This window comes from Cygnus olor, chromosome 1, assembly GCF_009769625.2.
Source record: "Cygnus olor isolate bCygOlo1 chromosome 1, bCygOlo1.pri.v2, whole genome shotgun sequence".
In the NCBI taxonomy this organism is placed as follows: domain Eukaryota; kingdom Metazoa; phylum Chordata; class Aves; order Anseriformes; family Anatidae; genus Cygnus; species Cygnus olor.
In genome coordinates, this window is record NC_049169.1 from 95352088 (window position 1) to 95365047 (window position 12960).

General features: G+C 44.3%; 1 protein-coding gene across 2 annotated transcripts; it reads left to right on the top strand.

Annotated features, from left to right (window-relative positions):
* The first annotated feature begins 113 nt into the window (after nucleotides 1-113).
* QTRT2 (queuine tRNA-ribosyltransferase accessory subunit 2) lies at nucleotides 114-12960 on the top strand. 2 transcript variants are annotated; one of them, XM_040570744.1, is made up of 8 exons: nucleotides 114-366; nucleotides 469-524; nucleotides 2827-2903; nucleotides 5217-5426; nucleotides 6282-6481; nucleotides 8867-9018; nucleotides 10590-10707; nucleotides 11703-12960. In XM_040570744.1, the coding sequence occupies exons 1-8, from the start codon at nucleotides 170-172 to the stop codon at nucleotides 11962-11964; spliced, it is 1272 nt and encodes a 423-aa protein (XP_040426678.1). In that variant the 5' UTR covers nucleotides 114-169; the 3' UTR covers nucleotides 11965-12960. The 2 variants fall into 2 exon arrangements, with proteins under 2 accessions (XP_040426678.1, XP_040426687.1); XM_040570753.1 differs by lacking the exons at nucleotides 114-366; nucleotides 469-524 and adding an exon at nucleotides 567-1619.

Consider the following 12960-nt stretch of genomic DNA (forward strand, 5'->3'; position numbering starts at 1 on the left):
CACAGACCTGCGGGCGGGCCGGAGCGGTGAGGCGCCGCCAGCTCCAGAGCCGCGACATGGCCGCCCGCCGCCCGGCGTGCACCGCGAGGGGGGAGAGGAGGGCGAGCGGCGGCGGCGGCCGCCCTTCCTCTTCCTCCTCCTCCTTTTCCTCCTCCTGCTCGGGCCCGGGATGCGGCTGAAGCTGTGCGGGGTGGGCGGCGGGCGGCTGGGGATGCTGGCGGGGCTGGGCCGGAGCGGGGCGGGCGCCCTGCCGCTGCCCGGCTGCCTGCTGTACACGCGGTGCGGCTCCGCGCCGCACCTCACCTGCGACACCCTCGGGGAGGTCGCCGGGGTGCCCCCTGTGGCCCAGCTCACCCTGTCCTCCATGTGAGTACCTTGCGGGGGGAGATGGAGCTCAGGAGCCGCCGGTTTTCCTCGGCGGTTTGGTTTTTGTTGGCGTAATTTACCTGTTTTTGTGTCCGGGTGCAGGGCGGAGCTCCACGAGGTGCTGGAAGAGTACAGGGAAGGAGCTGCGAAGTTTGTAGGTAAAGTGTAATGGGGGTGTGTTTGTGTAACGGGGGTGTTTGTGTAACGGGGGTGTTGGTGTGTGCCTTGGGAGAGGGAGCGCAGGTGGGTGCCATGGGTGCGTATTTAGGCAGCGTGTAGGTGCAGAGGGTTTCCACATTCAGGCTTTTTGTTACCCAAAGCGGCACTAACGAGGGCTTAAAATTGTATTTTGTCAGTAGTATGACCAGAAATCCTTTAAACAGTACAAAAATACGTAGTTTTGCTTTGCTTCACTTTACCAGCCCCTAACCATCTTCTTGAGGGTGCTTCAGCACTGACTACGCTGAGCTTAAATCAAAAGTTGAGACGAGACCTGGGAGGGGTGTTAGCGTGGCCTGACACTGCTGCAAGTGAATCTTGCAAAGTGAGATTTCTGACCTCTTCTAAGAGAAAACTAGAAATTGCCCTGAAAACAGCCTTTCCCATACAGCTGTCTAAATAATTCCCTTTGTATATCTATCTGCTCAGCCTGGCTTTTTTTTTATTATCATAAAGCAGTTGGTTTCATCTGACCCATCAAGAAGTCTTAATTCAGTGTGAGGAATAATTAAAGAGAAAAAAAAACTTTAAAATCTTCATCCAGTGTGAAGAAGGGGCAAAGCACCCCTCCCATCAAATCAGTCTTATCTGGTGGACACTTCTGGCTGCAATCTATTCCTGTCCAGAGAGGATGTTAGGGGAGCAACCTGTGGTGGATTTGCAGGAGCTTTGAGGAGCTAAACAAGCAGCGGGAGAAGATAATTTTCCCCCTGTCCTTCATTCCTGTTGGTTTAGCAGTCAGGCTGTACTTGCTTTCTGTTCTTGCCTTCTGTTTTTCCACGTTGAATGGTCAGTTTTAGGAACGCATGCAACTATCCATAAGTTGCATTTAAAACAAGCAATGATGCCACAGTCCTCAGCTTACTGCGCCAAGCTTTTGTAGTCTTTGTCAGTCCCCGTACTCCATTCTTGTAGCACAAATGAAGCCTCTCCCTTGGTGCTAAGGATGTGCAAAGCCACAGGTCCTGTGTTCATCACAGTCTTGTTTTTCCACTGGCTGACATTACAGATGGGTAAAGGCCTGACCATATGCAGTGTGTAACCAAGATCGCTGTTGGTGGGCTCGGGTGGGGAAGGAACCTGAGTGTGCTGTGAATGTAAAATCGGTATTTTGCGTGAATATCTGTATTCAGAGTTAGTATTTCTGTCTGAGCAGGTAGCTCAGAGAAATGGAGGATGATCAGCCAGGTCAACAAGCTTCTCTGGGATGCTCTGTTTGTGTAGGTGTCTCAGGCTATAGTGGGTATATGGTAAATCCCATGATGTGGTAGAGTGTCTGTTTAATGTTTGTAATGTACGGACATTTCTTAACATAGACATCTGTTGGACTGTGCAAGAAAAATAACTTCCGAGTTGTTAATAGTTTTAATCAGACCTGAGGTATGTTTATCAATGTTTTGTATGTTTCAATTGCACATAAATTGTTAAAAATTAAACAAACAAACCAAATAAAAACAACTTCAGGAGTTTTGTCCTATGTACTGAGACCTTTTTTTTTTAAAAAAAAAAAAAATCTGGACATTGATTTCAGTCATTACACAGGCAAAGCTATGGCTTGGATTTCCAAAGGAAGTTTGCATGCAGCTCCTGATAAACGTTGATTACGTTGCGTCAACTTATTCCATCAAGAAAAATTGAAAATCCCTTCTACCTGAAACTTCTTGGAAGCTTTACTAATTTCAGTGCCTATCCTTGAAGAGAAAACTGTGGCGTTACTGTCTTAACTTACTGTATGACATTTGAAAACTCTGGTTTGGCAGAGATGATAAATCTCATGTCTGTAGCTGATCTGTTTTCTCACAATATGTTGTCCTTCCTTTTAAAATTCTAGGCTTCAGGCTGTTGTCAGATGTCTACAGTGTGTCAGCTGAGTGGTCAAGTGAGTCAGTTACTGTGGCTGGTGAATTTCAGTAGCAGGAGTATTAATCGAGAAAAAACATATATAAACCTCAGTGGGGCTATGTAGCTTGCAGAACTGATGGGTGTTATTTCATGGTTTGTGCTGATGCTGTGCTCTCTTCTCTTTAGTCAGTAAAGCTGGGGAAAAAGTTGTCTGTCTTTGGTGCTGAGACATCAACTGAGCAGTGGTTTCTTAGTCAGTCCTGCAGAAGAACTTCAGGGGAGGATTTGTGTGATTGTTTGTGGGAAGATACCCTATTCCCTTTTGAAAATTCACAAAACGTGCCTCTGTTTTAGCTTTGTTTTGGTTCATGAAGCTCTACTCTGTCACTATGTTCCCAGGTATGCCAGACACGGCGGTGTACTGCTCCCTTCATGACCCAGTCGCTCCTTGTCCATCTGGCTACAACACTAACAAGGTACAGTAATTGTGAAGACTTGAAAGAGTACACTTCAGGTTCTCAAACGAGAGCCGTCCGTCTGTCCCCCTTACCTGGGTGGGTGTGCCTAGAGTGCTACAGGGTGATGATATTCATACGTTATAGAAAAATAACTTTCTGCACTAAGAAGAATGTCACTTACGTGCTCATACCTCCAACTAAATAAAGCTGGACGTTTTTTTACTTGGCAGTGTAAGAACAGCTCCTGAGTAGTCAAGTGGTGATTCAGGTTGGAAGGAGAGCTCTGGGCTCTCATGCTGTTGTGATTAACATGGCAGTAAAAGAGAATACATGCGTTCTGGCTTACGTGCTGAACAAGCTTAAAGTGATGCCATTGATAAGCAGTAAACCTGAAACCCTCTCTTTGGTTATAGTCTGCTACAGGCCCATAAAGGGGAAGAACTTAGTATTTCTGGAGGAAGACATCTCAGGCCTAGCCTTGTGGGCCTTTGCCGATTCAGCCTACAAGTGTGTGCATTCCCCACACAGTCCACATACTGCCTGGTGTCTGCTACAGTTTTGGCCTGGAAGGGCTGTGCCTGGCACCTGCTTAGTTGTGGTCAGTACCAAGGCCTGCTTGGGTATGTTAACAGGTCTTTGAATGAGAGAGGATAACCTCTGCCAGACAGGTTTTTTTTGCACTATCTTGCTAGGAACCAGGCTGAGTCTTGTCCCTCTGCAGGGGAGGAATTGCCTGAAGCTCATTTCACTGCTGTGCAGCTGTGATGTTAGAGCAGCCTTCTGGGTGCTGCGAGTTTGAATTTTTTTTTTCTCTTGGAAGCTGGTGCAGACTTTCATCACCTAGTTACAAGGCCAGTGAGTTGTCTTTCTGCAGCTGGATCTGTGCTGACAAGTACTTCTGAAAGCTCTTTGAAAGCAATGGACAGAAAGCTCTGCTAGATTCTGTGCCAGAAAGCCTGGCACAGGCTGGATTTAAATAATCATGGTGTAGTGTTCTTTATCAGGTCTCTAAGCCACCTAGGGCTTTAGCAGCATGGCTACTTTATTTATTAAAGCTTTTTTTTTTTTTTCATGGACAGCAGTATGAAGGCAACCAGACTTTATTATACTTTGTGTCCTTGCTCTGCAGATACTAATTGTGGTCTCCCTCTTTTGAAGTTGCTTTTTTAATGGGGAATTTACAAAAAAATTATATTACTTAAGAGACTTCTGTCTGTCTCTGTTACCAAGATAGCGAGGGAGGCCAAAAGTAATTAGGAGAGAGAGATGAATGGACAGACCTTTTTGCATTTAAAAAAAAAAATAAGGGGGTTGCAGGTAAAAATAACCAGCTTCTAAAGAACTCAAGCCCAATACATAACCTACTTCAATGCCTCTTTAAAGTTTTAGAGCAGCAGAGTCAAAAGTCTGAAAACAACATAACGAAAGGAACTGCCAAGCTGCACTCTGGGTTAGTCATCGATTCCACAGAATAGGACGAAATATGGTGGATTGTTGCAGTGGTTCCAGTAGCGCTGTGTGGACTTGAACGTTTGGTGGATTGAATGTTGACATCTGCTAGCCCAGATGTGTTCATGTGCCTTAACTTCTCTGTGCAGGTGCTTTGTCTGGCTTTAAAATCTTTTATGAGGGCAGTATGGAGTAGTGATGGAAAATGAGGGCCACTGTGCACACGGAACAGACACTACAATCCAAAAGAGTGCCTGCCATTTCTTATATCTTATATTTCTTATATCTTATTCTTTTTGGTTTGAAATCTCTATTTCTTTTGCATTTGATATTTCAGTCCCTTAAGTGGCTGAATTTGAGACCTAAAATAACATTGGATTCTAAGATTAAATTGCCTTACAGGTGTTTGTGTTCTTCCCAGTGTGTCTGTGCACTTGGAAGAGGAAATGAATTCTGCTGCTGCATTTTGTATAGTGTACAGAAAAACTAGTGAGTTGTATTTCCCATTACAGCCTTTGCTGCTCTTCGTGGGATGAAAACATAAGTTTGATGGCAATTAAATCTTTTCTTCTTTCTCATTTTTTTTCCCAATTCTGCCACTGATTTTGGTGATGATAGGCCAGCCCAGCTGCTCTGTTTCAGAGACTTCCAAACACCTTGAGAAGTTGCTGTGCTGAGTATGTGTGATGGTTTCACCAAAGAGTATCCTTGAAATCCTGCCTTGGTCGCTTATCTTGTTCATTCATTGTGCCGAGGGCAGCTGATTACCTGAGCCATGCTCCTGGGGAGTTTATGTAGTGTCGTTCAAGCATCTGATGTGTCACCAAGTTAACAGGTCTGTTAATCTTTGCACAAACCTTCATCCCTATTTTTTCTTGGCAGGCAGTGTCTGTGTGGGGTACCTCGGGGCGCATGGAAATAACAGCTTCCAGGTTCATGGACATTCAGCGGGCTATCCAGCCAGATTGGTTCCAGTGCATCTCTGATGGAGACACCATTTCTGGGGAAGTTAGTAGGAAAAGGGCCAAGAAGTCTGTGGATAGGTCGCTTTCCTTCCTGGACGTATGCCTTCAGCTGCTGGAGAAATCACCGGTAAGGTCCCCAAGATGTCATACATATAAATACCTGATTGAGATATGTATACATATATGTGTGAGTATATATATGTATATCAGAACAGTAGGTTTTCCTTCTACCATTTTCTTTTCATAATAACTTGCCTCCTGCTACAGGACACCATTATCTGCTAGTTTGGGAGAATTCATTTTTTTTAATTTTATTCTGCTTTTGGACTGTAGTGAATTTCTTTCACTTAACCCTCATGCTGTATTTGCACGGGCAAAGTAGGATTTTTCTCATTCAGGTTGAGACAACTCATCTTTTTGCTGTGCAGTCCCTTCATTTCCATGTGAAGGAGGACTTGCCAGGATTTGCCAGTGCTATTCTTTATTTTTTCAAGGAGGCTTGAAACTAACTTCCCTTTTGGTGAAAGGGGACAAATCATCCAAGTTTGTATTACAAAAGAAAGTGCTTGCAGGAGCTGATACTGGCATCCTCTGAAAGGCAATCAAGTGTGAGCTCTGGTGTCTCACAGCCAGGACAATGACACCTGCTTTGTATTCTGCACTGACACATGTAGTGCTGAGGGGATGTCTGCAAAAAGCTGGTGTACAGAAATGATCTGTGGTTGTAAGGTGGAAAAAAGGCACTAAAACTCTCAGTCAGTCAGTGTCAAGGCCAGGAACAGAACATTGTCTCTCTTAATCCCATTTCTACCTTGGATGTCACAGTGCTGTGTTAAGGACTTGTCTTACGTGGGATGAAATGCTGTTGGTTTTCCAAGTTCTGGGAATGTGGGGTTTAAGTAGCAGGCATCTGGAGTCTGGGCTGTAGGATCTTGCTTGTCTTTGGCAGAGCTCTAACACTTGTAGCTTTCTTCTGTGCCAGGAACTACAAGGAAGTGTAATGTTTGGGGCAATTGAAGGTGGAGATATCTTGGAAGAGAGGATCAGATCAGCCAGGGAGACTGCCAAGCGACCTGTGGGTGGCTTTCTGCTAGATGGCTTCCAGGGATCTGCCATGGCCAAGGAGACAAAGTTGAAACTGATAGCTTCTGTCACAGCAGAGCTGCCAGAGGATAAACCAAGGTAAGTTGTGTGGGCGACATCCCAAGAAGTCCGTCCCTCCTTTTATGAGGAGCATCTACAGGCTGCTTTGCGGTACCGCTGTAGGAAACAGTCACGGCCTTGCACAGCACTGTGTGTATGGGCCAGGCTGCATCTATTCCACCACTGTCTTCAGACTTCAACCCTTGTTTCAATTTTTGGTTATAACTGGCACCAAGCTGTGCTTACACTGTGGATTTTAATATTCCCCACATTCGGAGAACAATCAAAATTGAGTTCAAGTCTTTTATTTTCTTCAGGCCAAGCTATAGGTAGGGTATGTCTGGGCTGTTCGCGTTTGGCCTCTGAGGACGTAGTTTACTGGAAGTTCAGCTAGAACAAAAAATTATCAACCCTTTCTACAGTGGCCCCTTCTCAGAAAAAATCAGAGTGAGCCTGTGAATTACCGGAGCTGGTACAGCCTGGCCAACCAGAATTGCATTCCCTGCTTGGCTTGGCATAACGTGGGGACTGTAGCGTCTTCTGAGTTTTTGGTTCTGCCCATCTGATCCATGCTAGAATCAGGATGGAAGTGGCAGTGTTCCTGACTCTTACAAATGATTTACAGTAACTAAAGGCTTCTAGAAAATGTGTGCTAATATTTGCTAGTGGTTCAGAGGTGGAGGAGTTTCTTACGACTGGGTTGAGCTTGCTGGCTTTTGTATGCGTTCTGGGTTGCTCTTACTACTTCTGTTGCTGCTGCCCTTGTGCGGGTGCTTTTTTCATCGTTTCCCAAAGAGAAAGACTCAGGCCCCGCTGTCTTTCTGTAGCTGTGCTGCCCTCTGCTAGCTGAGCATTGCTCTGACCTGCCGGTGTTCAAAGGGAAGTAAAATGCAAATGTGGGCCCGGTACTGCAGCTTGTTCATGCTTAGTGGTGCGTGGGGTTTGAATTTTCCTGACAATTAGGAGGCTTGCTGTGTTGTTGCCATCTTGTCTGGTTCAGCTTCTTAAAAAGATCCCCTCCGAGCATTAGAGTCCAATCTGCTCAGCTAACCTCTGTGGCTACCAGAGCATCTGCCTCATCTGTCAGATGGTTTGCTCGTCTGGTTAAGACAAGTGTTTCTGACCTCTTTGCAGGAAGAAAGCTGGTGTGCCTTAGGGGGTCTTGTAAATACCTCAAGTGAATTTCAGACAGTCCTGCTTGCTTGAATCAACCTTGCCATTCTGGCTGGAGAAGCTGTTTTGCAGCTGTGTTTTCCATCATGATATGAAACTCTCTAGAAGGCAAACATTTCCTCTGCTTCACCTGGGAAGGAACGGCTTTTTGTGTTGGAGAAATGATCTTAAGTATTTAATCTTTAGGGTCCTTTCACATACAGCAGTCTCTTGGTAAAAGTTTTCCTTTTCAATAGGGGCAGAACCCTTGCAAGAACAAACTTTTGTCCTTAGCTGTTCAAAGGTAAGTTTTAGCAAGGGTTTTGATCACGTATGCCGAGCTAATATTTTAACTATTGAGTGTCATTTTCTTCCTTTCACAAGAGCCCAAACCAGAAGACACTCATGCAGTAATTTTTTTCCCATCCGTATTCTGTGCTCATCAAATTAATTCAAGTACTTAGAGAAATGACTAAAAACAGCACCTTGTGACTTCATTTGTTGGCCCCTGTGTATTTTCCTAATTATCTGTTTAGATCACTGCCCTACATTAGCTTTTACTGCTGTCAGCCCAGCCATGCACCTGCAGGCAAGCAGGCACTGCTCTGTTCCCGTCTGCTTCACCAACGCCTCGGGGAAGCTACCAGCTAAATTTGGCTAACAGCAGGATCTCCATTACCACTGATGGCAATCCAGCTGGGCTCTTCCTGGCTCTTAATGCCATATCCCTGTAGGTGTTGCAGCCCAGGTTTGGGGGTAAATCATTTGTTTTAGAGAATCGGAGACGTTATTTGTAGAATAAAGTGCGCATCAGTGAGGGTGAAAAGGTATGCTGGAGTAGGCAGAGTACAGAGAGGAAGAAAGAAAAAAAGCAAGGAACTTCTTTCCATTTCCAATGATGCTTCTCATTAGCATATTCTCTTCCAGGTAGTTCAAGTGCCTGGAGAACCGTCTGTCACCCAAAGGACTTGTGTCTTTGACCAGCCATCTACTGCTGCTCCTGATGGAGTCTTTTTAGACTGTCTCCTGAGCAGTTACTAAACAAACAGGTCCATATATCTGGTAACTTGTAGTTACTTAGGGCAGATACATGACTAAGGAAAATACCTGCGCCTAAAGGCATTTTTTAGGTGAATTTTGAATTCATCTTTTAGGTGAATTTTGAATTTAAATGTATTTATGTGGTTGTGAAAGGACCCAAATCACTTCAGACATGATGGATGCTTCCTTCTGCTCAGGATATTCTAGGCTTGTCTTGTGCATCTCTTACAGAATCATCCATGGCGTGGGCAAACCAGATGAGGTGCTCGAGTGCATTGAAAGGGGCGTGGACATCTTTGAGAGCTTCTTTCCCTTCCAAGTGACGGAGCGAGGCTGTGCCTTGGTTTTTGGCTATGATTACCATCCAGATCCTGAAGCAGCAGGTAGGCTGTTTCCCTATCAGCCAGTACTGTGACAAGCATAATTCATGTTTTGGAGGAGTCTGCATTTGAGGGTTTTGGCCTTAAGTGCAGCAACCACAGGAAAACTTGGAATTTAGTTGTCAAATATTGCTCTTGAAGGTGCGATGTTGTGGTGTGAAACCTCTGAGGGGAACTTAAGGTCTCAGCCTATGACCTGAATGCCTGATTAGCCAAAATGTGCTTAATGATTTCAGAAACACCTACTGAACAGAGGTTTATGTAGGCTTAACTGTGTTTATCTGCCCTCACTAGAACTGTTTGACACCATTGACAAATTTTCTGTTGGTGTTAGCAGTAAAGGCTGGACCTATTTATGTGATGTTCTATGATACTTGACCTTTATATTTAACCGAATATGTGCTTGTTTTAAAAATAAAGTCCCTTCTCCTTTCTAGCTGACCAAAGTTAGGGACCCTGTTTCTTTGGGCAGCTTCCCTCTCAGCTCTTGCATTCATCAGTCATATCAGAACAAAAACAAGATGTTCATAACTCATTACCTCATTAAGCTCTGAGATAGGAGCATGTGTAGCAACCACTAAAGTATCTATTAAACATGTTTCAAGCAGTCATCTTGTTTTGGACTTAGTAAATGTTTTTAACATTAAAAAAAAATATTTTACATTTTTCCTCCTAGGTAGAACCTAGCTTCTTTTCATGCCTGGATAATTCAAAACCAGATGAATAGAACAGAACATCTCGTTTCTTTGTGCTTGCTGCTTTTTTTTTTTAAACCCTTCTCTGTTTGTTGTTCTTTACCTCGTCTCACCTTATTCTTAAACCAAAAGATTATGGTAGGGACAGCCTCTTTGTTCTGTCTGTGTAACACTCAGTAGGCATGGATTGTGCAAACAGTAATAATATTGATGTTTCCAGAAACATCTCCCACTCAAGAACAAGCCTAAAAACGCAAACCTACAAAATTATGGGGTGATTTTTTTTTTTTTTATTTTTAAGATAGGCTGCTGAAAAGGAAGATGTATGGAATCTACATCTTCTGCATTGATCTATCTGCATCAGTGCTATTAGCTTGTTTGATTTCGGTTGCTTAGGGAAAAAAAACAGCAACAAAAATAATCTAAATCTTTGAGATTGACAACATGGAAAGTAGAATGATTGAATGCAGATGAGTTGCCTGTCTATTCTAACAGAATCTCAATAAAATCAATTTGTTCAGGTGACTGCTTTCTATTGAGCATGCAGTTCAGACTGGAAATAATCTTGACATTTTATTAAGAATTCAGCTCAGTAGAGCAGCAAAAAAATGTGCTGTTATTTCAGCTCTAACTCTTCATTAGATTTAATAGATCAGTTTTCACTTGTCCCTTGCTGTTTTAATCATCCAAAATTGTACTTGTATTAACTAACCTATGATAATTAAAGAAAAAGAGTAGCTTACTATGGGAGGGAGGTGGAAAGTTGTGGCAGGAGTTTTCATCTGGCAAGAGAGCAGCAGAAATATCTAATGTAGCGTTGCTACACGTCTGCCCTTTCTATCTGTTGATAAAGGGCTGTTGTCTTTTTATTTAAAACAGTTTTAAAACAAAATGGGGCCCAGGACCTGGAGAAAAATGGCACTGAAGAAGACCAGGATGAAATCGCCAAAGCTGACCCAGAAATGACGCCATTTGAGATATTTCTGAAGGATGAAAGGTAAGTGAGCTTGTGAGGAGGGTACGTGCAGCTGTACCAGGAAATACCATGATTTCATCCTCTGTATTTGATTGCATATGGTGCAATGGGAGACTTCATAAAACGTGAAGCTGTTGAGGAAAGTAAAGTACTTCTAAACATTGAACGGAGAGTGACAGACAATCGTTCCAGACTAATACCTAGCAGCAGTGTATGGCTGAAAGCACTGCAATTTGCTTGATCTCAGGCCAGAGATTTTCTGACCGCTTATCCAGCAAACTGTGGTCTTAGCAGTGTTCCAGTTGAAAGACAGTTTGACAAAGGCTGTCTGAGGATCCTTTTGGTCTTCTGCATCTAACTAACTTGAGTCATTTTCAGATGCAAGATTTTATTTAAAACAGTGGCAGAGCCTCTGCTTTATGACTCAGCTGGAGTGCCTGTAGAGTGAGATACCTACAGTTCTGGGATATTTCACAAAAACTTTGGCCTGCCCTTTCTTCTTTTTCACACCTGCTGCTAGGCTGAGCATTCGGTTGTTGATTGCTCCACCTTCTCCTCATTTTGTGAGAATAGTGCATCTCGGAGTAGAGGGGAATACTGCTCTGTGAATATCAGAATTGGTAAATCCTTGTTTCTGATAGCTTCCTCCTCTGTGGACTGATAGCTAGCGAGGTGAGTCTTGTGCTGCAGCTCTTCTGTCAGGGAAGGCACAGATGAGGCTTCTCTCTGCTGTTAGTGGGGATGCAGTCAAAACTATCCTCTGACTCAAATGTGTGGCCTCTTGGCTCCATGATATGGTTTAGTGGAGGACTTGTTAGTATTAGGTCAGAGGTTGGACTAGATGATCTTGGAGGTCTCTTCCAGCCTAGATGATTTTGTGATTCTGTGTCTTAAAGCAACTAGATTCCGGCCCTCAAGGCTCAAGTCCCTTGCAAAGGCCATGTAATAACTGGATACTGTTTGCTACTTGAATGGGTCTTACCTTTGATGTTAATCCAACGTTGCTTCCTCCTCAGATACCAGGACGATTTTGGTCCTTTGCTGGAAGGCTGCACCTGTTACTGCTGTCAGAGGCATACTCGCGCCTACCTCCATCACCTCCTCGTGACCAATGAGCTGCTGGCTGGTGTCCTGCTCATGATGCACAACTTCCAGCACTACTTCAGCTTCTTCGGTGCCATACGGGATGCCTTAAGAGACAATAAACTGGATCAGCTGAAAAAGTTCATCTTCACTCAGGCACTTGAAGGCCCAGCAAATGCAAGGACAGGCCAGTGAGTTTGGAGAAGATAGAGGAGGTTGCAGCTTACATCCTTTTCCAATGGGACTGTGTAAACTGAACTGTTAGCGGGGTCACCTGGACCTGTTAGGTAGTAAAATGCCTACCTGCCTGGAGGGAATTTAAAGGGACGTTTGAAGATCTTGCATTTAGCTGGGAGAGAAAGATGTTATTCACACATCCCTTTCAATTAATTGGCTTGGTGCATTCTCAGGTTACAGGAGAGCTTGAGGCGTTCAACGCCTCACAGGACCAGTATGGATAGCTTTGTTTTCAGTAATTCGGCGGTGGTTTTCCATGTGGAAGAACTCCATATGGAAGCTCAGCAGCTGTTTGGGACTCTTGCCCCTCCCCCCAGAAAATGCCGGTGGTGTGATTGTCCCATCATGCAGGTCCTTGATGGGAGATCCTGCCTCAGCCTAGTACATGACTCCTTGTGGCTGCTGCCAGCATCGGTGTCCCTGAGAAGAACTGACTGGAAGTGCCGCTGTATTCAGTGGCACAAAGGGACTGGGCACATACTTCTGCCCCACTGCCTGCAGTGCAGAACATTTTCTGGGCCAAGGGACCTTCTGCTTCAGCCTGGCCTGGAAAACCCCTGCCTCAGGAGCCCTAGTCTGTGGCATGAGAGCCATAAAGAAGAGCAAGTGTTTAATCCATCTCCTGCTGTAGAGGTTTTGTGCATCCTTTCACCTGTATGGATTAAGGTGGCATCCCTGTAATAGTGTATGGATGATGACGAGTGTACCATTCCTTCCAACTGCCCTGGCACTGGTCAAATAGCAGGCTATGCTAATGCCAGCGTGGGATGAAGATGTGGAAGGGACATACCACAAGAAAAGGCATTTAGACAAGATTCCTGTTGCTCCTTATTTTAAAATACTATGTTGTTACGTCATGTTCCTTTTGTTCAGTTCTTTTATGCCCCCTTACCTTGTAACTGTGGCTGTATGCATTTTATATGACAAAGCAACAATAAATTTTTTTATTCATCA